General features: G+C 41.4%; 1 protein-coding gene across 2 annotated transcripts in view; it reads left to right on the top strand.

Moving 5' to 3' along the window:
• The window catches only part of UTP4 (UTP4 small subunit processome component), a 32,739-nt gene extending 12,400 nt beyond the window's left edge, over positions 1-20,339 (top strand). For both annotated transcript variants that reach the window (XM_082369870.1, XM_082369869.1), the window contains 12 exons: positions 1,596-1,807; positions 7,022-7,193; positions 7,305-7,396; positions 9,002-9,098; positions 9,878-9,942; positions 11,377-11,499; positions 11,897-12,053; positions 13,954-14,060; positions 15,081-15,176; positions 17,483-17,668; positions 19,148-19,258; positions 20,142-20,339. In XM_082369870.1, the coding sequence (XP_082225996.1) occupies positions 1,596-1,807; positions 7,022-7,193; positions 7,305-7,396; positions 9,002-9,098; positions 9,878-9,942; positions 11,377-11,499; positions 11,897-12,053; positions 13,954-14,060; positions 15,081-15,176; positions 17,483-17,668; positions 19,148-19,258; positions 20,142-20,258 (1,535 nt within the window). In that variant the 3' untranslated portion in view covers positions 20,259-20,339. The remainder of the gene's footprint in view (positions 1-1,595; positions 1,808-7,021; positions 7,194-7,304; positions 7,397-9,001; positions 9,099-9,877; positions 9,943-11,376; positions 11,500-11,896; positions 12,054-13,953; positions 14,061-15,080; positions 15,177-17,482; positions 17,669-19,147; positions 19,259-20,141) is intronic.
• Positions 20,340-25,773: the final 5,434 nt, after the last annotated feature.

The following is a 25,773-nucleotide window of genomic DNA, read 5'->3' as shown; positions in this document are numbered from 1 at the left end:
CCATTCTGGAGATCCCCTTTGCTTTTTTCTCCAGTAGAGTTCCCTGTTGCCAAGTCATTCACTTTCTTAGTTTATCACTTTGTTTGATGGATCCTGAGAAAGGGTTTCTGAGAAAGAATTCTAGGTTGGAAATTATTTTTCCATAGAATTTTGAAGCCGTGGTTCCATTGTCGTCCAGCTTCTAGTATTGTTATGGACTCTGATGCCTTTCTGAGGGTAGATCCTTTATGTGGGTTTTTGTGGTTGGTTTTTCCTGGGAGCTTTTAAGATCTTCCCTTTATCTTTACTGTTCTGAAATGTAATAATTATGTTTCTTGTTGTGTGGATCTGTTAACATCAATTGTATTGGACAACTTGGTAGGTTCCTTTAATCCAAAAACCCATGTTTTTCGTTTCTGAGGAAAATTCTTATAATTGTTTTGTAAAGGAGTTTCTCTCCATTTTCTCCTTTCTGGAATTTTATTACTGGAATGTTGGCTCTTCTAATTTTCTTTCTTTCTTTTTTTCTTTTTCCCCCTTGTTATTTTTCATCTCTAACTTCTTACTCTGCTTCCTGGGAGAGTTTGTCATTTTTATCTTTCAGTCCTTTTATTGAGGTTCTCATTTCTGCCATTCATTTCCAGAGTTCTTTTTTGTTTCCTGAATGTTCTTTTTTACAGCATTCTCTTTTTGTTTCATTATACAGTATACTAACTCTTCTCCAAGACTATTCATGGTAATATTTGTGAAGTGTTCTTCGCCCTGGCTTTTTCCCACCTTGTTGTTTATTTTTTTCTGGTCGTATGTTGGGCCTCTGCCTTTCACCTTGAGGCTTTCCTCCCGTGTCTGGAGGTTCCTCTCATCACCGCACAAGTGGCGCTGATCACATCTGAGCTTCATTGAGGAGTGGTCTGGCTGGACTGTTAGTTTGGGGATGCTCTCAAGACAGGCTCTTTAGATCTTTTCTCTTGTGCTGGTCATATTTCTCAGAAATGTTTTTTGTTCTCCTGCCTGGTGATAACAAGCCCAGCCATCAGCATTCTAAGAAGAAAGCTGGTGTTCTCAATACAGAGTTATAACATTTCACTTAATCTGTGTTCCGTGCGTCACCTCTGTTTCCAGACTATCTGGAGTCACCAGTTGCTGAGTCTTCTGAGGATTCCATGGTATAAATCAGGTGGTTTCTTGGCTTTTCCTACTGCTGATTTGGACTAAGTTTTAGGGTTCTGCTAAGTCGGTTACTACTCCGTGTCTGCTTTCCAGTTCCCCAAATTTTGGCACTATTGTCTTCTCTCCCTTTCTCATGGGGATTTGGAAGGGAGCAGAGTGTAATGTGTGTGTGCAGTTGGCTGCTTTTCAGTGAAGCCTCAAATGTCTCGTTTCCATTTCACCTCCCCACCAAAAATTCCTTTTGTCTGCACCCCCCCCCACCGCTGCCCTTCTTCTTCAGGGAACCATTTTGGTGTTCCAAAACTGAGTTCACCATAACCACTATTTACTGGCTCTCTGTGGTCTGTGCTCAGGCAGCTGACTTACCAGATGCCTACCACAGGCAGCTTCTGAAGACTGAGGAGAAATAAGTACCATTCACGTGTGGGCTTTGCTTTCTTTTTCAGGGAGCGCTATTCATAAGATGCTTGTGGATAGGCAGTATATGGGTGTGTCTAAGCGGAAGTGTATCATATGGGGCGTGGCCTTCCTGTCCGATGGCACCGTCATAAGCGTGGACTCTGCTGGGAAGGTGCAGTTCTGGGACTCAGCTACCGGGACGCTTGTGAAGAATCATCTCATCGCAAATGCTGACGTGCAGTCCATTGCCATATCTGATGTGAGTATAGTCCCTTTTTGAGCAGTTCCTGTACACCCTGGGGCATGAGTAGAGAAGGCCGTGTCAGTGGTGTGCCACAGACACTGTTCCCTAATCCTGAATGTTGTAGTGGAAGAAGATTGAGTTTAGGACAATGCATCTGAAAACCCACACAATTTTCCTGAACACTTATTCTCCAACAGTTAGTTAGAGAATATTCTCTAAACGATTAGTTAGCAGAGAGGTTTTCTTCAGACACTCCCTGTCCCCAGTTAACCCCGTCTGATTGTAGATAGGGCACAAGTACTCTAGAAGAATCTTGAGAAGTGCTATTTCCTCTCTCTGCCTGACTGCTCTGCTTCCTATCTTGGAACATTAGAAGGTAATTTTATAGTGATTTCAAAAATACTGATTTTTCTCCTATTTGTATAGGAGTTAAAGCAGATTTGTATTGAACATGTGTGCCTCTTGCCATCTTGTAACATGAATTCTTAGTCAGAAACCTTTGGATATTTTAGCAGTGAGGCACAGGAAGTGATTTTGAGGTTTTTTGGGGTTTTTTTTAACGTTTATTGGAGTATAGTTGATTTACAATGTTGTGTTAGTTTCTGCTGTACAGCAAAGTGAATCAGTTATACATACACATATATCCATTCTTTTTTAGATTCTTTTCACATATAAGTCATTACAGAGTGTTGAGTAGAGTTCCCTATGCTATACACTAGGTCCTTATTAGTTATCTGTTTTATATATTGTAGTGTGTTTACGTCAATCCCAATCTCCCAATTTATCATCCCCACCCCCGCTTCTCTCCCCACCCCGTAACCATAAATTTGTTTTCTACATCTGCGACTTTGTTTCTGTTTTGTAAATAAGTTCATTTGTACCATTTTTTTAGATTCCACATGTAAGCGATATTATATGATATTTGTCTCTCTGTCTGAGCTTTGAGGTTTGTTGACTAGATCTGTTATCTTTACGTAATTAGTTTGAGTGTTATTTTCTTACTTAAGTGTTTCTAGTGTAGAGATCACTCCTGCTTCCTTTTCTTGCCTGTAGAATGTTCCTATCCCATTTCCACAGTTTTTCCCATGAGAACAATTTGTTAGTGCTAAAGCCCTATAAAACATGTAGATGTCACATATAAACTATAATTGAAGTCAAGGTTTAAATGAGTGGGAGGAATTCTCCTTTTAAAATAGAGTTTTGATCCAAAGTGGTTGTAATTATTAGACAGTAAGACTTAATTATTAAATTTAGTACTATTTAAAGTGTAATTATTTAAGGATTATGCACCTGTTCAAAGACCAAAGAAGATGTATATTTATTACTATGGAACAATTTCCAGGATATATTGGTAAGGGGAAAAAGCAGAACAGTATTACAGTGTATAATATAGTATATAATAGTGTATTAAGGAAAGGTAGAGCAGATTTATATATTAGATATTTATATATGAGATATTCTAGGACTTCCCTGACGGTCCAGTGGTTAAGACTCAGCGCTTCCATTGCAGGGGACGTGGGTTCAATCCCTGGTCAAGGAACTAAGATCCTGCATGCTGCGCGGCATGGCTAAAAAAAAAGAGAAAAGAAAAGAAACATATTCTGTGTGTATACAGTTTTGCTAGTATATACATAGAATATCTCTGGAAATATTGAAAATGCAAATAATGACAGTTTCTGGAAGAAAGTTTTTGGGGAGTAGGTGGAAGACAGGTGTAACTTGTACTGTGTACCACTTTATACTGTCTGATCTTCTACCTTGTGCCTATATTACTCTATTGCATTAAGTCTTTTTTTTTTTAATTTATTTATTTATTTTTGGCTGTGTTGGGTCTTCGTTTCTGTGCGAGGGCTTTCTCCAGTTGCGGCAAGCAGGGGCCACTCTTCATCGCGGTGCGCGGGCCTCTCACTATCGCGGCCTCTCTTGTTGCGGAGCACAGGCTCCAGATGCGCAGGCTCAGTAGTTGTGGCTCACGGGCCTAGTTGCTCCGCGGCATGTGGGATCTTCCCAGACCAGGGCTCAAACCCGTTTCCCTGCATTGGCAGGCAGATTCTCAACCACTGCGCCACCAGGGAAGCCCATCTATTGCATTAAGTCTTAGATACAAATGATTGTAACATGTCATAATTTTGTTATCATGGGAAAGAAGAAATACTTTTATTAAACTATGAAGAGTGGTTTTTTAAATGTAAAATTCATATTTTATAAGCACATAATATAAGCTTTTATAATATAAACTGACACAATGCTTTTTTAAACATAAAATTTATAGTTTACTTATTGAAGAGCTTCTTGAGACTTAAACAGAAATTTTTTGTTATATCACTCTTACGCGTATATAAAAAGGAAAGTATGTGTGAAATAAAATGATTAGGGTATTCCTAGAACTTCTTCACGTTCAGAGTTGGACTCTGAATCACTTGAACTCAGTTATTGGGGTCCATGTTTCTCACACATGCCTCCCAGCCATCCACAGTGTTGGTAGAAGATGCTCCAATATAGTCCCAAGATTTTCTTTTAGGCTTTTGACAACTGTTCTGCAAGTTGTTTTTGTTTTGTTTTGTTTTGTTTTATTATTATTTGGCTGCATCGGGTCTTAGTTGCTGCGTGTGGGATCTTCGTCATGGCCTGCGGGATCTTTCCTTGTGGCGCGTGGGATCTTTCCTTGCAGCACACAGGCTCTTCATTGTGGCGTGCAGGCTTCTCTAGTTGTGGTGCGGGCTTCTCTCTAGTTGTGGCGCGTGGGCTCTGTTGCCCCGTGGCATGTGAGATCTTAGTTCCCCAACCAGGGATCAAACCACGTCCCCTGCATTGGAAGGTGGATTCGTGACCACTGGACCACGAGGGAAATCCGTATTCTGCAAGTTTTGATGTTCATTCTTTATCTGAAGATGTCACATAACACAGGTTAACAGATATAAATATTTTGATTTCAGAGATGTTAAGATGTGGGAAAATGTGTGCCTGAGAATCAAGGGATTGTGGTACTTTTTTTTTTTCAATTGAAACATGCAATTGTACAAATTCCAGTCCTCAAAAATGCTTATCACAAACTCTGGAGTTGGGCAGACTTGGGTTTGAATCCCAGTCATACCACTTAATCGCTACACGTGTCTTCCTTGGGCAAGTTGCTTCTTTCTAAGTCTCAGTTTCTTCCTCTGTGAGAATAAGGAGGTTAGTAATACATGCTGCATGGCGTCTGAGGAAAGATTAAATGGGTTGTGCTTGTAAAGTGCTAAGTAGAGTGTCTGGCACAGCGAGTGTGCTATTGCCATTTTCACATCTCTTTTGACACCAGTCCTAATTTCAAGGCTTTTCTCCATACTCTCTTGCCAGAACAGATGGTTATATTTGGATTTCTTTTCAGTGGTTTCTCATTGACTAAAGAGTGAATTGTGGCAAACACCCAGTCCTTTGATCTTCTTAGAAGCCTTTCACCTCCATCAAGTAGGCAAGTACTGATTCCTGCAGGGAGTTGTAGGGAAAATTTGCCTTCATTTAGAGGTCAGTCCTGAGATTTTTTGTTCCGTGTGAAGCAGTCACTCTTTGATTAAGTTAGTGTGTGTGTGCGTGCGTGCGTGCGTGCGTGCACTTGTGCGCCCCCCCCCCCCAGGTCTGTTTTTCCCTTGCTTCATTCCTGTTGCACCCCAAGAGAGCCCTTTTCTTTTGTTTGCTTTTCAGTTCTTTTATGATTCCACCTCAGGGAAAGAGAATGTGGAGTGATAGGCCTCCCTTCCCAGTTCTTCTCTGTAGGTAGTACTTTGAGCAAACAGCCACTTGAACTCTTTAGTGGAGGTGATGGAGAGAGCGTGTGAATTCCTAAGTGGCTCAGTATTTCCACTTTTGCCTTAAGCTAATGGTTTTCAAATAGTATCCTTAGAGGAGGTGAGGGAGAGGCCTGTGCCCGGAGCAAATTGGCGGCAGATACACGTCTGTAAACTGACAGACAGGTAAACTCTTGAAATTCCAGTTTCCTTATCTGTGTAAAGGGCTATTAAATGATGATAGGGGGGAAAAAGGGTAACATCATAACTCATCCAAACATGAAATGGAAGTATGTCAGAGATTTTCTGTAACTCATTAACTAATGAGGGAACCAGTAAGTTACAAGCAGTTCTAAGGGAGAAATCAAAGAACACAGTTATGTAAGGCCATCAGGAATGCTGAAATGATTTACAAATTGTTGCAGGACTCAGTGTCCACAGGACAATCATCAGCTGCATTCTACCAAGCAAAATTCTTTTGCATCTCTATGCAAGAGAATCTTTTGCATCACTCTCAGTGTTTTTACAATTTATGGAGTTGTAAAGTAGCTCTAGGACAATCAAAGGGCTCACCAGACAAGGACACCAGTATTTGTTATGCTCATTTCAGTCTTTTATAGTTTCTCCTGATAGGACAGATGATACTTAACCTTGCAGGTTATTGAAGGATTAGAGATGATATGACATACAACTTTCCTAGCACAGTCATTGTGTAGTTGATGGCAGCTACATGCTCACATGTGTTCAGACATCTCACTTTTCTTGACTGGCTCACCTACTCTTTACACTGTTTGATTGGTTAACTACTGATCCAGGTTTCTGATTTTTCTCACTACCCTATCAAGCCTCCTGTTTTGTTTTCTTACTCAAAGTTATGTGCATTTTTAAAAACGAGTTAAAATGAAAATGGTTTTGAGATTATAGAGGAATTTTAAAAAGTAGCTGAAGACACAGTAAGACCTTTTAAAACTAACAGAAATCCTCGTGCTCAACATGCTGACAAGAGAGAGCCTTAAACTGGGGACCAGGGAATCTGCATCTTTGTGATATTGATCAGGCCACTTCCCTTCCTCAGCCCACCCTCTCTTCATCTCTAAGAAGAGGACAGTGAATTTTAGGGTTTTCTAAGCTTCAGTCTTTTGACTGCCAGTTTTGCGACCCCTCCCCTTTCCCCAATATTGTTGCTATTCTAATGAGGTCTGGTTTGCATTATATGAAAGCACGCTAACAGTTTGAAGTACTTACTGTTAATTTTGTCAGTAGGGGGCGCTTTGTTACCTATGCGTGAACTTGCTCCCCTGATGGAATTGTTAGCTTCTGGAGGAAAAAGACCCCTGCAGCCTCCCTTCCAATTCTGGGCATAGGTTTTCCCCCTAAGCTGCCCAGACAGAAAACCTCGGGGAATATTTTTAAAACTGGGCCCTGTTTTGCTCAAATGTACCTCCCTAATGATTTACTTTCTCAGCAAGAAGACAGTTTCGTGGTGGGCACAGCCGAGGGGACAGTGTTCCATTTTCAGCTGGTCTCTGTGACTTCCAACAGCAGTGAGAAGCAGTGGGTGCGGACAAAGCCATTTCAGCATCACACTCACGACGTGCGAGCCGTGGCCCACAGCCCCATAGCACTGATATCTGGAGGTGGGTTTCAGTCTTGGCCGGGGCTGCTTCATTACTCTGCCCAGCTCTGGTTATTTTCATGTGGGACTTTTTCTAATTCCGATATTTTTTCTCCTCTCCCTCCCACTCCAGGCACAGACACCCACTTAGTCATTCGTCCTCTCATGGAGAAGGTGGAGGTAAAGAATTACGATGCTGCTCTCCGAAAAATCACTTTTCCCCATGTAAGTATCATCCTCTAATGCCCACCACGCCCTCATCTCCCGGTCTGCCTGTCCCATAAGACAGCACAGCTCACTCTTCTTGGGCAGATCTGTTGGCCTTCTGTAGTTACCTTCTTCTTCTTTCTTCCTTCTCTTTCTAAGGCAAGCCTCTGGCAAAGATATTTACAGGGGCCAAGCGATTTACAGTAGCATTCCTAGTTCAATTTCTGGGGAAATCATTCCCTTTTCCCAGTAGGTGTGGTTTATGGGGATTTTATTTGTTTGTTTGTTTGTTTTTAATTGTTTTAAATAAATTTATTTATTTTATTTATTTTTGGCTGCATTGGGTCTTCGTTGCTGCGCACAGGCTTTCTCTAGTTCTGGCAAGCAGGGGCTACTATTTGTTGCGGTGCACGGGCTTATCATTATGGCGGCTTCTCTTGTCGCAGAGCACGGGCTCCAGGTGCGCGGGCTTCAGTAGTTGTGGCACGTGGGCTCAGTAGTTGTGGCTCATGGGCTCTAGAGCACAGGCTCAGTAGTTGTGGCGCATGGGCTTAGTTGCTCCGTGGCATGTGGAATCTTCCTGGACCAGGGCTCGAACCCGTGTCCCCTGCATTGGCAGGCGGATTCTCAACCACAGTACCACCAGGGAAGCCCAAGGCTGGACTTTTTATTATTCTGGGTGGGAGCAGGAGAATCCAGGCTTTCAGTGTTCCTTCTAGGTAAATCAGTCATCTTTCCAGGCTAGAAACTCTTCTTCCCACTACCTGCTTCTACATTCCATTCAACCAGTAAACCTTACTGTGTCTACCTCCTCATTCTCTCTTGAATCTAGCCATTTCTCTTTGTCTACACTGCCATTAGCCTAGTTTGGGTCAGTGTCTTTTCTCTGGATTTCTTTACAGTAGTTTGTTAACAATCTCCTTTTATTTAGATTTGTGTCATTCCAGCCTGTTCTCCATTGATCCGTTCAAAAAGCAACTTTGTTCATCCCTCCATGCTTAAATGCCTTTGTTGGTCCTTGTTGTCCTCAGCGTAAAGACCTAATTCCTTAGCATGGCTTATGAAACCTGTCTTGATCCAGAGAAGACAGCCTCTTCCCTCACCTCTGCTCTCACGCACTTGCAGTACCCCCACCCCCATCTGCACTCAGTCTGGCAGTTCTGAAAGACTCCTTTTTATTCCCTCTAACGCTGTCTTCCCTTTGAGCTATTTCCCGTGCCATCCCTCTGCTTGGAACGTCCTGCCCTACGTTCTTCGCCTGAGTACTCTTTACCAGTGAGCCTCATCTGGGCGCCTGTCTTTACTGCCATGAGGCCTTTCTACTTTTTTTCATTACGTACTGTGCTTAGCCATGTTAAAATTCTTTGCACACTTAATGTAATTGCCTGTTTAATTTTATGTCAACCCTTTAAACTATAAGGTTGAGAGCAGTAGCTAGGTTTTTATTTACCACTATGTTTTTAGATCCTAGGACAGTGCCTGGCGAATGGTAATACTTAGGAAATATTTATCAAGTAAATGGATTTTAACGGTAAAAAGTGTTCTGAGATGTTGCTGCTGTATCCAGTACTGAGGCAATAGATGACTCCGGCTTATTTATGTCTTTTTGATTCTTGGATACAGCGACGTCTCGTTTCCTGTGCAAAAAAGAAGCAGCTTCTCCTCTTCCAGTTTGCTCATCACTTGGAACTTTGGCGACTGGGATCCACAGTTGCAACAGGTAAGATGGGAGAAAGTTTTTTTCCAATAAGAAAACTGGAGATAGAAGCCAGAAATGGCAGTTGAAATTCTGCTTGTGGAAAAATGGAAGTAGATTTGTCTGTGTCCGTTTGAACTTATGGTTTCCCACCCACTAGATAGAGCAGAGGAGTTCCTCAGAGTGTTAAAATTGTTAGCAGGACACTGAATCATCAGTGAAAAGTTTCCAGTTCGGTATGGTGCACTGCAGGATATAGTGGTGCTGAGGGTAGTGGAATCAAAGTTCTCCCTGGCTAGACTGGGATCAAAACAGGCTGTTGAAAAATGACACGTTTTAATGTGGGGTTGTGACGGGCCTGCAGGAAAAAGAAGGTTGTGCGGATCGTACCAGGGTGACAGCCTCATGGCCTTAAGTATGACATACCTGTTTGGGTCCTGTTGTTTTATAGTAGGTTAGAGGCTTTTGCTTTAGGCTCCAAAATGAACAAATGAAGTTGAAGTCGAGGCCACACAAACTTCATTTCCATCCACCTGCATGCCTGGCTGTGGGGAGCGGCTTCAGAGAAATAGTGGTGTGCCCTAGGCTGTATCCAGGGCACCCAAGTAGAAGCTAAGGAAGTGCTCGCTGCTTTCCTCTTCGTATACATACCCCCAGAAAACTGTAAGCTTACTACGTCAGACATTTTTCTGATTTCCCAGTGGTAGAGATTTCTTTCTACCCAGGAATGGCTTTTTAGAAGAAAAAATGTGTGAATAACCTTTCTTTGGGAAGAAAAATATAAGGGATATTTCTTGTTCCAGGAAAGAATGGGGATACCCTTCCACTCTCTAAAAATGCAGATCACTTACTTCACCTCAAGACAAAGGTAAAGAAATTTAACTGTGTGTTCAGACTCTGAAATCCAGAACATTTTTCTCATTCTGAATTTTGAGGGTTTCTTAGTTGACATCATAAACTGTTTCAAATCTAAAATTATTTGAATGAAGTACTGTCAAAAGAGCTGGGTTTCCTATGATTGTAAGTCAGGCATTCAGAATTTATTGGATGAATGAATACAAGAAATTCGTTTTTCTTCTTTTGGTATTATTATGAAAATAACATGCATAGTTTTTAAAAATTCAAATAATGCGAAAGAGTATGCAATGAAAAATGAACCTCCTTCTTAACCCCCACCCCGCCCAGAGATGATCACTGCCAGTGGTTTCTTATATATTCTTTCAGAAAAAATTTTCACCCATGCGTGCATGTGTATACATCCTTTCTTTCTACAATAATGGGACTATACTATACAAACAGCTTTGTGTCTTCCTTTTTAAAAATCTTTATTTTAATTGCACAAATATTTGTGAATACAGTCTTACTATGAAGAATTCAAACAATATTGATAATTTATATCCTTGCCCAGCTCTTTAATACTAGTCCCCTCTCCTGCAATAATTACTGTTAATTGATTAGCTGTATACCCTTCTAGATCTTTTTCTGTGTGTGAGAATACGTATGTGTGTATATATACGTACTTACATACACTCAGATGTTTTTTGAGTTTTTATTTTATTTATTTATTTATTTTTATTTTGCTGTGTTGGGTCTTCGTTTCTATGTGAGGGCTTTCTCTAGTTGTGGCAAGCGGGGGCCACTCTTCATCACGGTGCACGGGCCTTTCACTGTCGCGGCCTCTCTTGTTGTGGGGCACAGGCTCCAGATGCGCAGGCTCAGTAGTTGTGGCTCACGGGCCTAGTTGCTCCACGGCATGTGGGATCTTCCCAGACCAGGGCTCGAACCCGTGTCCCCTGCATTGGCAGGCAGATTCTCAACCTCTGCGCCACCAGGGAAGCCCTGAGTTTTTTGAATTACATAAATGTTACACTAAACTTTTCCGGTGTTACGCAAATTTTTTCACTTAATATCTCTTACAGGTCTTTAAAGCAGGTTGTCATTGACCAAAACAGAAAATCAGTCCCCAAGTCACTGGGCCTCCAAAGCTTCACTGCATTAAATGCCTCCCTGCTCAGGTTTCTAAAGTTAGGGTTTATTATGAAGCTACCCATGAAGTATGCAAAGGGCTGAGATAAACTCATAGGATTCAGAGACCTCTGTTCTGGGTTTTGGAAATCAAAGCCACACCACTTAGATGTTCTACCTTTGAAATAATCATAGTGACACATAGCATATGAGTGTCAGGATTATGTGTCGGTATTTGTGGATACATTCAGAGTGGCAGGAGCTTGAGGATTCATGCTATAGTGAACCTTGTATGAAGTTTTACTTGACTATTCATCCTGCTTCCTAACGTTACCAGGGTCCTGAGAACATTATCTGCAGCTGTATCTCCCCATGTGGAAGTTGGATAGCCTATTCTACAGCTTCTCGGTTTTTTCTCTATCGTTTGAATTATGAACATGACAACATAAACCTCCAAAGGGTAAGTGATAACCCCAGGTCTGGTTGAATAAGAAGAAACCTTATAAGTGGGCGATTTTTGTGTGAAGTGGAAACGTCCTGGATATGAATCCTTGTTCAGTGAAAAGCTATTTGGAGAAACCTGTTATAAAACAGTCTCTTATTGCCATTTAAAATTATGTTTTTGGAGGATAGAGAAATGCCAGAAAGTGGCAGTAAAGGTTCGGCTTTTGAGGAGATGACAAGGGGGGTGGATAGGTTACAGTAGGCACGTCTGTGTTCCAGGTCCTTGGTTGATTGGCTTCCTTGGAGACGGTAAGCATTCATATGATTTAAGCCTGACTGTGATTATTTTTGATGGGCTCTGGGTCTAACTTCTCTCTCTCTCTCTCTGATTTTTTGTTACTGGTTCCCCCAAGGTTTCCAAAATGCCAGCGTTCCTTCGCTCTGCCCTTCAGATTTTGTTCTCTGAGGATTCAACGAAGCTCTTTGTGGCATCAAATCAAGGGTCTCTGCATGTCATTCGGCTGCTGGAGGGAAGCTTCAAGCACCTGCATACTTTTCAGCCTCAGTCAGGTGAGAAGTTGGTAATTGGCCATGGGAGAGAGTTGTCAGTCTCGATGTTTCTTTTTTTCCATTTAAACCTCAGTTGTTGGGGGTTCACTAATGCTCTTTTCTGCCCTACAAAAATTACACTTTCACTCACATGTTTGCGATTTAAAGTAGAAGGAGATACCTGGCAAGTGAAAACGCTCGATGAAATCTGAAGTGTTGCTCACACCTACTCTTTTCTCACTGGGTTTTTGATTTCTTATTTGGGGCCAGAGAAGTTTCATCACCCTCTTGGAGTTCTGTTAGCAGAGCAAGAAGAAAGTTAAATCATCTGTAATCCTGACACCCAGAAATAACTACCATTAGTATTTTATATATTTCCAGTAGGTGCTGGTTATGTAGGTATTTTATGGACATGTTAATCTTTTTGGTTGTTTGTTTTTATAATGATGAGCTTATACATACAGTTTCATTACCTGTCCTAATGCTTATGACCACTTTTCCATATGTTTTGAGAACATGAGTATGCATGAATGAGTGACTGTGTATAGATAACTACTGATGAGTTAACTGCTAAGGACTTAGTACCCAGTACTTCCCATGGGCCTTTTTCCTTCTCCCTTTTTCTGGCTTGTAGTGACTTCACTGTTATTTAGACTCCATCAGCCTGGAAAATCAACTTTTTAAAATCAACTTAAACTCTCACTGTTCATAAGCTGCCCCAGAAGCAAACAGGAAAAGAAACGTACAAATTAGGAGTCAGATGAAGTAAACTGACAGTATTTATTGAGTACCTGTATATGGTTTTATTATAAAACTTATATTATTTACCTTGCATTTAGCACTCCTTTAAATTTGGGCTCTGCATTATGTATATAACTTTATTTCTTCCTCCTATCTCATCTCACTTCCCCTTCTAGTCAGGCTAGTTTCTTCATAGCCCTCAAACCTATGTATTCCTGTCCTTGTCACTTAGGTCACGCTGTTCTCCATCCTTTTCTACCCACCTCGCTCATCCTTTAGCATCTGGTTTATGTCTAGTTATAAAGATTTTTCATTGTTTGGGGTTGTTACATGCAGCACTTACTTTGGCATATAGCATCACTGTCTGATTTTTATCCCACATGGGTCTTCATGATGCCAGATTGGTTTAAAATTCTTTAATGACAAAGATGGCTCATATGTGCCCATGCTCCCTTAGTGCTAAATATACAGCTAGTAAATTAAAGATATGCCTCGGGACTTCCCTGGTGGTGCAGTGGTTAAGAATCCACCTGCCAATGCAGGGGACACAGGGTCGATCCCTGGTCCAGGAAGATCCCACACGCCGCGGAGCAACTAAGCCCGTGCACCACAACTACTGAGCCTGCACTCTAGAGCCTGCAAGCCGCAACTACTGAAGCCCGCTCACCTAGAGTCCGTGCTCTGCAACAAGAGAAGCCACCGCAATGAGAAGCCCGCACACCACAACGAAGAGTAGCCCCTGCTCGCCACAACTAGAGAAAGCCCGTGCACAGCAACCAAGACCCAACACAGCCAAAAAAAAAAAAAAAAAGTTATGCCTCAAGCCTATTTGCTGTTTGTAGCTTTGTATAAAAAACATCTGATAGGAAAGGAGTTTGAAACAATTAAGGTATAGATTTTGGTGGTAGCTCTTACCCTGATTCTCCTTTCTCATGGTAGTTCTGAGCAGGTGCTGCTTTCTGGTTTATCTCTCTGGCTCCTCTTTCCATGAAGGATGGCTAATTAAATTAAAATAGTAGACAGTGTAGCATCTAGAACTTATCTGCAAAACTATCTAGAAATTGTCCTATGAGTAATTTAAAACCGAGGCTCTTGCTGGCTTTCGCCATCATTTTTAGGTCAGGGCTGGCTGACTGTGGACACTGAATTCAGAGGCTTAACTACTGTTTTGTCCTCACAGGGACAGTGGAGTCCATGTGTCTTTTGGCAGTCAGTCCAGATGGAAATTGGCTAGCTGCATCAGGTACCAGTGCTGGAGTCCATGTGTACAACGTGAAACAACTAAAGGTGAGCATGAGGTTTAGTAGCAGAAAACAGGAGGAAGTTAGCTCTGTAGTTATAAGACTTAAGGCACATTGATATGACCCGGAAAATTGCTGGACTTTTTTTTAACCAAAAATTTTTCCTGTTTTACTTGTTTGGAACCCAAAAGCTATAATCTAATGTTAAAATCAGTCAATGGGAACAGTGAAACCACTCATGCACAGAAATTTGAAATTAAGGATTTATGAGTAATGAATCTACATCCAGATTATGTCTGTATTTTGAGGAGGAAAATTCTGATTTACCCAGATGAATAGATGCAGATAGTAACAATTTCCTTTAATAGCTTGCCTTGTAATCTCAAGGTATTTTAAAATTAAACAGAAATAGGAATAGCAGGAAAACATTTTTCACTAATTAGTGATGATATTGCCATTCACAGATTGAATCACTGATGTTCCCTTACAAGTTGTCATCGTCATCTAAAAGTCAAATAAGAACTACGAAAAACTTACAATAAGCATTAAAAGTTTAGAGAACGATATCAAACTGCAGCATTTAATGGGTTTGCCTGTTACTGCATGACTTAATCTTTACTGCACTGTGGCAAAAGCCTGTACTGCTCTTTGAGCCTTGCCTGGCATTTAAAGGTGGTCCTGTGTACTAGTGCACATGCCTTGTGATTGGACATAAATTTCCATGCCTAGGCATTTATTTCTTTTAAATCCAGTGTAGAGCTGTAGATTCCCTGTTCAATGACATGTTTATGAGCAATTCATACAAATGTAGAGACAGCAGGGAAAGCTTTTTTCTGAGGTTCTCTGTGAATGCTGTTAGTTTTGTTGACAGTTAAACTTGCATTTTTTAAAAAATGCAATTAAAGTTTATTGTTTGGGGAAATGGCTGACGTTTACGGAACTTCCATAGAATAGAACTTTTTGAGTTCCAAGGAGCGGTATTTTAAAACTACTGACCTAGACCATCCAGTCTTTCCTGAGGGAAGGAATCCTATTTTAGTTTTCTGTTTCTGTTATTTGTTCCCAGCTTCACTGCACAGTGCCTGCTTACAATTTCCCTGTGACTGCTCTGGCCATCGCCCCCAATACCAACAACCTTGTCATTGCTCATTCTGACCAGCAGGTAAGAGATCCCAGTGCTTTCTAATTCCCTCCAAATGGATAGTAACTTGGAAGCTGAGATAACGACAATTTTGGAGGAGCTTTTCTTTGATAGTACTGGACAATATAAAGGTAGTTTTCTCTTATGTGTAGTAAAGCTTCCATGTATGGCCTGGGCACATCATAGGCCAGTAACATTCATTGGCTTGATGGGGCACAATGGAATGGTGAAATACTAAGATTCTAGAATAAAGAGGTATGAGAAGGAGGAAGAATTTTCAAGGGCTCGTTTTACTGATTGTTTTTAGGCTAGCGATGAAATGGACTCAGGTGTTAGAGTGGATATGGGAGAACAATGAAATTTCAGAAAGGAAGTGTAAACAAACTATCCTCTTTAAAATCGCATCAAAAAAATAAAGTACTTAGGAATACGACTCACCAAGGCTTATATGCTGAGAACTATAAGACATTAATAAAGGAAATTGCAGATGATTCAAAGAAATGGAAAGCTATCCCCTGCTCTTGGATTGGAAGAATTAATATTGTTAAAATGGCCATACTACCCAAAGCAATCTATAGATTTAATGTGATCCCTATCAAATTACCTGTGACATTTTTCACAGAACTAGAACAAATAATCCTAAAATTTATATGGAATCATAAAAGACCCAGAATTGGGGCTTCCCTGGTGGTGCAGTGGTTGAGAATCTGCCTGCCAGTGCAGGGGACATGGGTTCGATCCCTGGTCCGGGAAGATCCCACATGCTGCAGAGCAACTAAGCCCGTGTGCCACAACTGCTGAGCCTGCGTGCCACAACTACTGAAGCCCGCTCATCTAGAGCCCATGCTCCGCAATGAGAAGCCCCCACAATGAGAAGCCTGCGCACTGCAACAAAGAGTAGCCCCCGTTCACCGCAACTAGAGAAAGCCTGTGCGCAGCAGCAAAGACCCAACACAGCCAACAATAAGTAAAATAAATAAATTTATTTTTAAAAAATAAATAAAAATAAATAAAAATTAAAAAAATAAAAGACCCAGAATTGCCAAAGCAAGCCTGAGGAAAAAGAACAAAGCAGGAGGCATAACCCTCCCAGACTTCAGACAATACTACAAAGCTACAATAATCAAAACAGCATGGTATTGGCACAAAAACAGACATATGGATCAATGGAACAGACTAGAGAGCCCAGAAATAAACCTACACACCTATGGTCAGTTAATCTTCAACAAAGGAGGCAAGAATATACAATGGGCAAAATTAGTTCTTTGTCTGCCACTTTTCCAAACCAAGTTGTAAGGAGAATATAATGGTAAGAAGATCTTTAATCTGAGCTACAGAATATATTATGTATGAACTTGTCAATACTTATATATCCTCATCTGTAAAATGGGCTTGATAATACCTTCCTCACCGAGCTATTGGAAAGATTAAATGTGATCCAAGAAGCACATTTAAATAGACCACTAGGCAGATGATGCTTGCTACTTTGATTAGCAGTTTTTACACTCACACATGCACACACATACACGTTATATCCAGAAAATGAAATCTCTCATTTAAGTTCTTCTGTCATTAAAACTAGCGAGAAATTTTTTGGTACCTGTTTAACAGAGATTGAGTTAATAATACACAGTGCGGCTAGGGAAACAGCACTTCATATATTGCATAAATTAGTATGACTGCTTTAGAGGACATTTTGGAGATATCTAAAAAAAAACTTAAATCCACATAATCTTTGATTCAGAAGTTCCAATTCTAGAAGTTCTTCCCATAGGTATATACTTTTAGTTGTGCAAAAAGACATTGATTCAGAGATAATCATTATAGCTTTATGTGTAGTAGCCAAAGATTGCAAATACCTGAATGCTCATTAAGCAGACTAGGTAAATAAATCCTGGTACATCCAAGAAGTGAGTAGATTATTACATGTTCTTCAAAAGGGGCATGAGTGATGTGTGTATACATTGATATGGGTCAGTCTCCATGGTATAATGCTAACGAAAAATGCAACATACAGAATAATGTGTACTGTATGCATAAAATATCTCTGAAAAGATATAAACAAGAAACAGGCTGCTTTTGTCTTGGGGAAAAGAGATATTACGATTGCAGGTGGTTTTTCTCTATAAACCTTTCTGTGCTGTTTGAATTGTTTATTCTGTAATTTACCTTAAAATTTTTTTATTAAAAAAAAAAGTAGTGAAAATGAATATGGCTGAATATGATACAGTCAAGGTTTGTATAGATTATTTTCTGGTTCAGGCTGACCCTTCTTTGGTCTTTCTGGGTACCTGCCTGCACTTGCTCTGTGTCATATCCTTCCTCAGGTATTTGAGTACAGCATTCCAGACAAACAGTATACACAATGGAGCCGGACCATCCAGAAGCAGGGGTTTCATCATCTTTGGCTCCAAAGGGATACTCCCATCACACATATCAGTTTTCATCCCAAGAGACCAATGCACATCCTTCTCCATGATGCGTACATGTTCTGCATCATCGACAAGTCGTTGGTGAGTTCTTCACCACTACCACCTGTGCTCTCGCTGGTTCTACTTTACTTAGGAATCTTTCCATTCTAAAAGCAAAGGAGGACAATAAATTACAGGAAGGAGAATCAGAATAAAGGTTGCTAGTACATTCTTTGGAGGAGAGGAGCTTTTGTTTTGCAGATTTCCTCATTTTCCTACCCAGTCTCATGAGGCTCCCAGGGAAGGGGCAGCCCCTTGTGTACTAGTTTTTGCTGATTTGACTATTTCTCTGCTTTGCCTCTCAGCACGTAAACTTAAGTAGGAAAGAGATTAGGTCCGTATTCGGAAAGTGACCATAATCAGGGAATACCATTGGTTTGGCTGAATCACTTCCGCCTTTGCACCCTGGGATGACTGACATGATTTCATTAAAGGAGATACAGGCTGGGGTTTTGACCACTTGTGCCCCTTGGCTGAATATACTGAAACACTATCTGCAGGCTTGAGGGTTTGGTCTTAGTGTTTTGAAAAATGACCAGTTAGGAAAATTCCATTCTTCAAGGCTGTGATTTAGGTGGGATGTGAGCATTCTTTTCCGTTCTAGAGTCCAGCCTCTGCCAGCTGCAGTTTTGATTCACCCCAAATTTCATGTTTTTTTCTGGGCAGGCAGTTTCTTTCCTAGGAGCAGTGTGAGCTGTGGCCATGCCTATAATGCACTTTGGGCTTAGATTACAGCCAATACAGTGTTTTGGTGTATCTGTGAAGGTGGGCGTAGGAGGAACACAGGGAAAGCAGCAGATGGCTCTAAAGGAGGTGTGCATGGTGATGTGTCACTGGAACTCATCTCATGGGCCCTCCGTCCTCTGGGTGTGGGAAGCAGAGCTGGCTGACAAGTGCCTTCTGTGAGATGAGTGATACAGGAAGGGCCCCCTCCCATTCGTTTGCCTCTTTATAACTCAGCCTAGATCAGCCCATATTTTTCCCCAAGCGTTGGTGATAAGTCCATCACTTCCTCATGCAGGGCAGAGCTATTTCCCAAGGAAGTCAGAGATAAAATATCACTTGCTTGGCTAGAGGCCGTCTCTCGAGGTGTCAGTGACATCAGTGGGGCTGGTTTGTGTTGCATTTTTGCCTGCGGAGAAGTTCAGCCACTTGGCCAGTCTGTGACCTGGTTGGGGGAGAGTCTAGAAAGCAGAGCCTTTATGGACTGAGCTCCTACACATGCCAGTTTGTTTGTGTCTCACAAAGTGTTACTGACGAGATTGGCCAGAAGCCCCGGCTGGGCCCTTCAATCTTGCTGGCGTAGAGTACCAAGCTCTCTTTGCCACATACCACCACCACGTACAGCAGAGCCGCAGGAGTGGCTCCAGCTTTCTTCCTGAAGTAAGAAGAGTCAGGGAGGTAGTAAGTGTATAACATGACAGAAGATTGTGTTCCCCCAAAAAATCACTATTGTCCTTTGTTCTGTAGAGACCCAATAAAAAAAATAATGATTTAAACAACACATTTTTGTCTTTTTAGCCTCTTCCAAATGACAAAACCTTACTCTACAATCCACTGCCTCCCACAAATGAATCAGATATCATCAGGAGGCGCACAGCTCATGCCTTTAAAATTTCTAAGAAATATAAGGTAATACATTTTGTGTTACGTTCTGGGTGGTTGGTTCCTTGTGATATTATCAAAATGTAATAAGTCCCACAATAGACAAGAGTGCCTTCATTTTACATGCAGAGAACCTGGTTTTGGGAAACCAGTGACCTTTCTGAGACTGTCTGTCCCTTAGGTTTGTAGTTCATTGTTCTCACCTCAGTAGATTAGAGGCAGGCACATCATCCTTCACCAAAATGAAATACATGGGTAGTGAGAAATGATGGTGGAGCTCAGTTGGGGTCTTTGTGTTAAAGCTGGCTTTTAAATTTGACTTCCAGTGGAGAATGTTCCACAAGATAAATTTCGAGCAAATGGAAGTCATTGAATTTATTAGATGTTCCTTTCTGGGCTCGGCTTTTCACTGTACTAGAACAGATATCCATCGAGCTTATGATACTACAGCTATTTGTGCCAACTCACAAGTTCCATATTCATGCTTCTCAGATCAGAGTTCCTTGGGCACCCTGGAACATTTTCTTGGGGGTCTGCAGAATTTTTTTAGGTGGGGGGGGTGTTATAAATTATTCAAGTAAGATTAACTTCTTGATGCATTTGTAACTTGCCATTTGTCAAGAATTTAGGCTCCAAACCCCTCTGTTAATAACATTGATTCCGAAGAAATTAGAGAATCGCAGATTTTCCATACAGAGAAACATGAAAAATCTTGCTGAGATCTTAAATGATGGAATTCAGTTTTAAAAGCTCCCAACTTTTCCAGTCTTTTAAGTCCTATGGCAGGAAGGATTGTCAGAGATTTATACCCCTCCAGCCTGAACGAGGCTAACCTTTTAGCTCTAGTTAGTCTATTCAGGACTAGCCCCGGAACCTAACTCCTGGTGTAATCATTACCATCTCTCTACAGCCTCTACTCTTCATGGATCTTTTGGATGAAAGAACACTAGTGGCAGTAGAACGGCCTCTGGATGACATCATTGCTCAGCTGCCACCACCCATCAAAAAGAAGAAATTTGGGACCTAAAACAGGGCACTGTCTGTGTCCTTTCTTGAATTGTCTAACCTGTTTTCACAAATCATGATAATAAAACAAAGTTATTCTTTAGGACTAGTCATTGTGAATGTTATTTTCTAAAATGCTGGACAGGAATTTCCCTTCATTGACTGAAACCGAACAGAAACTCCAAGGTATATTGTAGTTGAGATAGTGTTCCAATTAGCTACAAAGTCATCCACCTTGTTTAGGTCCTGTTTGTTCTTTAGACCACACTCTCAGGGGAAAAAGGCAATAGTTACCTTCTATTCCCTAACACATGCTTGAGGCTTCAGAGAGCTGATGACCTTCATTGTCTGCCAGCCTCCAGCCTGCAGCCTGTGCAAAGTCATGGGGACTTGCCTCAAGTTGCCTTTGAGGACAGGGAAACTATGCTTGCTTATTCAAGATAGCCTAACTACTGACAGCGATAATCAGCCTTATGTTTCAAGAAAGAATATTAACTGTAGTGCTCCATCTGAAAAGTAGATGCCCTTGGCCTTTGGTAGAGCTAATAATTTTATTTGAAAGGAAAAATCAGGTTTTGGGATATCAGCCCCAGTAACCATCTTTTTATGTTCTATGCCAGTTCTAAAGGTTAAGGAAATATTGGGCATTTTCTTATGGAGTGGGAGTGGAGGTGGGGACCAGACAGCCTGCTATATATTTCACCATTTCTGTTCTCTTATGCTTGCTTTGACATTGTTATTCCTGTGGGTGTTATCAACTGACTAGTTTTAATGTGATCTTTTAAATTAGAAAGTGAAGAACTAAGTTAACCTGAACTAAGCAGATAGATTTCTTTCCCATCTCAGTGGATGTATTCTGTTGCATGCCTGTGGAAACCCAGTATGTGCGGTTTTTTGTTTGTTTCGGGGGTGAAGGGCTGTAGTATAGACAGAAATATGAGGGCTCTGATGACATCATGGGTAAATTGCTGATGAAAAACATTTTTGCTGAGATGAACCCCACCCTCCAGTTTGGAAAGGGAAAAAAAAAAATGTGAGAATTTAAAGTAGGTGTGTAGGAGGAGAATTAACAGAGGTGATAAGAGAGAGAAACAGAGCCCAATAATTTATAATATGAAGGACAGCCTATTTCAGGTTTGCTAAGAGAGAACAGAGACAGCAAGGTTTATAATGGTTGCCACTTCTCTACCCCACCTGTTTATGTTTTTTACAGCGATAAGAGTAATTTAAACAAATAGCTGCAACTTTTTAGGTCATTTGTGTAAAATACCTTTCCTCTTGCTTGAATAAATTTTCTTAGTGAGACATATTCTCCCAGTCTGCATTAGACTGCACTATTACAAACAGTAATAGTCTATTACGAATAGACTGGACTGGAAGATCCTGCCCTTTCTAAGAAATGTTTTAGGTCTTCTTTTGTGTGATTGAAACCAAAGTTCAGGTCACTGATCTACAGTGAATATGACCAGAGGGAGGCTAGGATGCCTTAAATATTAACTCACTTGCTTTTCCCTGACTGTAGAGCTATAAATTCAGAGACTCTTTATTAACTGGAATATAGTTTAAGACTTGATTTACTTAACTTTAAACATATTCTGAAACCTTGTGGATTGTGTTGGGTGTAATTCTGACAGAGAGGGCTCACAGATCATCTGAGTGAAGAAGTAAAACTGTCTGAAAGTAGAAAGCATTCCTTTGCAACATTTCCAGCCAGTGATTTGGACTTCCATAAATGGTATGGGAAGTAAAAGCTTTGGGCCTTGAAATTCTTCCTAAGTAGAGAACTTTGAATACAAATGAAATAGAAACTGATTGGGGCAAGTTAGAGAAACGGGGGAGGGGAAGGCAAAGCAGTATAAGTAAGAGGACACTTCGGTGCATGTGTTTTAGGGTGATTTTACTTTAGGGATTTGTATAACCTAGGTGCATTATGTTTCTTTTCAGGCATTTTGCAGACTGCTGCTCATATTCGAATTTTACAGAAAAATTTTGATCTGAGACCAACTTGAGAAAGGTCATGTTTGCTAACCTGACTCAAATGCTTTAAAAATTCACTTTTCTCATATAGTAGCTAGTAATCGGATCTTTGAATGGATAATGCAACCTTTACCAGGGAGATTACAGCAAATTAGACTGAGAGAAACTAAAATCTTGGAATATTGGAAGAAAGTTAGAGATCGTCTAGTTTGGAGGGTTTTAAAGGTTTTTTTTTTTAAGCATCGAAACTTTCTTCAAATGGAACTTTGTTCTGAACGGAAACATATGATACAGATAAAAGAAGAGCTCTTCAGTTTGTTGGGGGTGGGAGTGGGGGAGGGAGGCACAAAGGTTGCTGAAAGAAAACTGTGTGGCCCTTGGCCTCATTTTTATACTCATGGAAATGGAGACCAAGAGGAGAAGAAAGGGATTTTTCCCATTGTCACACAATGGTTCATTAGAAGCCCAGGTGGCATTCTTATAATTATTCCCCCACAGTCTCTTGGCTGTAGGGACCCAGTAAATATGATTAGCAGGCATGGTATGCAAAGGATTTTCCATTCCACAGGCTGCAGAGAAGATGTTCAAGCATTTCTTGCTCTGGATGAGCACTCGATTTAGCTCTAAGGGTGAGTTCTGTGGGCAGTCTTATGTGTAAACCATATAGAGTATTGTAATGAACAACCTAGTGTGTTATCTGCTAGTGCTCACGTGGGGGTATTTCTCTAGGGTTAATTCCTGGGAGTGGAATTGCTAACTCATACTGTGTTCATTTTCTTTCACTTTTAGTTGTCCTTTGGAGTTGGCTGTATGTCCATCAGCAGGGTTTGAAAGGACTCATTTCCTTATACTTTGCCATTGTAGTGATAGTCTTTAGTTTTAGCCCATCTAATGGGTGAAAAATTATATTTTACTTTGCATTTCCCTGTTTACTAATGAGATTGCTCACTTTTTTATGTGTTTTGGCTATTTGGCTAATTGTGTAAATTACATATGCATGACCTCTTCTTTTTCTCCTAATGTGTTATCTTTTTCTATCATATCTCAAGGCATTTTATGATGTAGATCAGTACTGTCCAATAAATTCTCTATGGTGGTGGAAATGTTCTGTATCTGTGCTGTACAATAGACACTTTTGGCTCTTGAGCACTTGAAATGTGGCTAGTGTGACAAAGGAACTGAATTTTAAATTTTATTTAATTTTTTAAATTAATTTAGTTTTGGCTGTGTTGGGTCTTTGTTGCTGCACGTGGGCTTTCTCTAGTTGCGGCGAGCGGGGGCAGCTCTTTGTTGCGGTGCATGGGCTTCTCATTGCAGTGACTTCTCTTGTTGTGGAGCACGGGCTCTAGGCGCACGGGCTGCAGTAGTTGTGGCTCGCGGGTTCTAGAGCGCAGGCTCAGTAGTTGTGGCGCACGGGTTTAGTTGCTCCATGGCATGTGGGATCTTCCCAGACCAGGGCTCGAACCCGTGTCCCCTACATTGGCAGGCGGATTCTTAACTACTTGCCACCAGGGAAGCCCTAAATTTTATTTAATTTTAATCTGGAAATTCCCTGGTGGTCCAGTGGTTAGGACTCTGTGCTCACACTGCCAAGGGCCCGGTTTCAATCCCTGGTTGGGGAACTAAAATCCCATAAGCTGTGTGGCACAGCCAAAAAAAAAATTTTTTTTTAATTTTAATTTATTTTTTAAATTTATTTATTTATTTATTTTTGGCTGTGTTGGTTCTTCGTTTCTGTGCGAGGGCCTTCTCCAGTTGTGGCGAGCGGGGGCCACTCTTCATCGCGGTGCGCGGGCCTCTCACTGTCGCGGCCTCTCTTTGCGGAGCACGGCTCCGGACGCGCAGGCTCAGTAGTTGTGGCGCACGGGCTTAGTTGCTCCGCGGCATGTGGGATCTTCCCAGACCAGGGCTCGAACCCGTGTCCCCTGCATCGGCAGGCGGACTCTCAACCACTGCGCCACCAGGGAAGCCCTTTAATTTTAATTTAAATAGCCATGTGTGGCTAGTGGATTTCTTAGTGGACAGCACAGATCTAGATTTTTTTTTTTAATATTTATTTATTTATTTGGTTGTGCCAGGTCTTATTTGCGGCTCCCCGGCTCCTTAGTTGCAGCTCACCAGCTCCTTAGTCGTGGCATGTGAACTCTTAGTTGCGGCATGCGTGTGGGATCTAGTTCCGTGACCAGGGATCGAACCTGGGCCCCCTGCTTGGAATTGGAAGCTTGGAATCTTATCCACTACGCCACCAGGGAAGTACCCAAATCTAGATATTGAGGCTTAGCTTTGTGTCAGTCCTTTGTTTTTAGAACTTAATACTCACTTAACATACATTTATTGAGTGCCTGCTAAGATGATCTCAGCCCTCAAGAACTTCACAGCCTAGTCGGGGAGAGAAACAAGCCGATCAACATTAGAGATGAGCACAGAGAAGGGGCACCTAACCGGTGGGTTGAAGGTAGGAGATAGTCCTTGAGAATTGGGTAGTAATTAGCAACGTGGAAAGGAGAAGAAAAGAGGCCTTCCTGCAGCATTCTCAGTACAAAGGTCTGAAGCGAGAGCATAGCCTCTCCAAGGGTTCACCAGTAGTTCCATGTGTCTGAAACACAGCACAGATCGGAAATGGAGGAAAATGAGGCTGAAGGGCAGGCCGTAGTACTGGGTGCACCTGGGAGGGTGACTTAAGAATCAGGGGAGGTTCCTAGGAAAGGTAAGTGTAGAGTGGTTTCCACAGAGGAAAGCTAAGTAGCTTAGATAAGTAGATTTGGATAAAGAGCCCTTAAGTCAATGTATAGTGAGAAATAAGACCAGGTAGGAGTGGGCATTGAAGTCTGTGGTTAAGAATTATCACTCAGTAGAAGATACAGTTATGAACCACTCAGATTCAAAGGAATGGCACAGTAAAAATGCCCATTTGTGTAAGTAAGGGACAGAAGAGACTGGGAGTTAGGGAGGCAAAAAACAGGCTGTTGTGTAGGTTCTTGACTTGGGGGTTTGTGTTAGTTTGCTAGGGCTGCCATAACAGTATCACAGACTGGGTAGCTTAAACAACAGAAATTCATTTTCTCACAATTCTGGAGGCTAGAAGTCCGAGATCAAGATATTAACAGGGTCAGTTTCTTCTAAGGCCCCCTTCCTTGGCTTGTAGATGGCCCTTTTCTCCCTGAGTCTTCACATGATCTTCCCTATCAATGTGTGTGTCTGTGTCCTAATCTCTGCGCCAACAGTTATATTGGATTAGGGCCCACCCTAATGACCTCATTTTAATTTAATTACCTCTTTAAAGACCCTATCTCCAAACACAGTCACATTCTGAGGTACTGTGGGTCTGGACTTCAACCTGTATATTTTGAGGGGACACAGTTCAGCCCATAACAGAGTCTGTGGAAGGGCTTCAGGAGCTTTGTGAGCCCCCAAGTTTGAATGCTGAGTTTTACACAAATGTGCATTTGTCTGAGGTGGGTCCACAGTAGGCAGCTGATTCCCAAAGGGGTCCGTGATCCCTCCCCAGTTGGCTGTTTGCATTAACTTACTCAGGAGGAAGTTAAAGATGTCAGACGAAG

This window comes from Balaenoptera borealis (genome assembly GCF_965194805.1).
Source record: "Balaenoptera borealis genome assembly, chromosome: 19".
NCBI lineage: Eukaryota > Metazoa > Chordata > Mammalia > Artiodactyla > Balaenopteridae > Balaenoptera > Balaenoptera borealis.
Note: the sequence above shows the minus strand (reverse complement) of the source record. Positions and strands in the feature narration are given on the sequence as shown.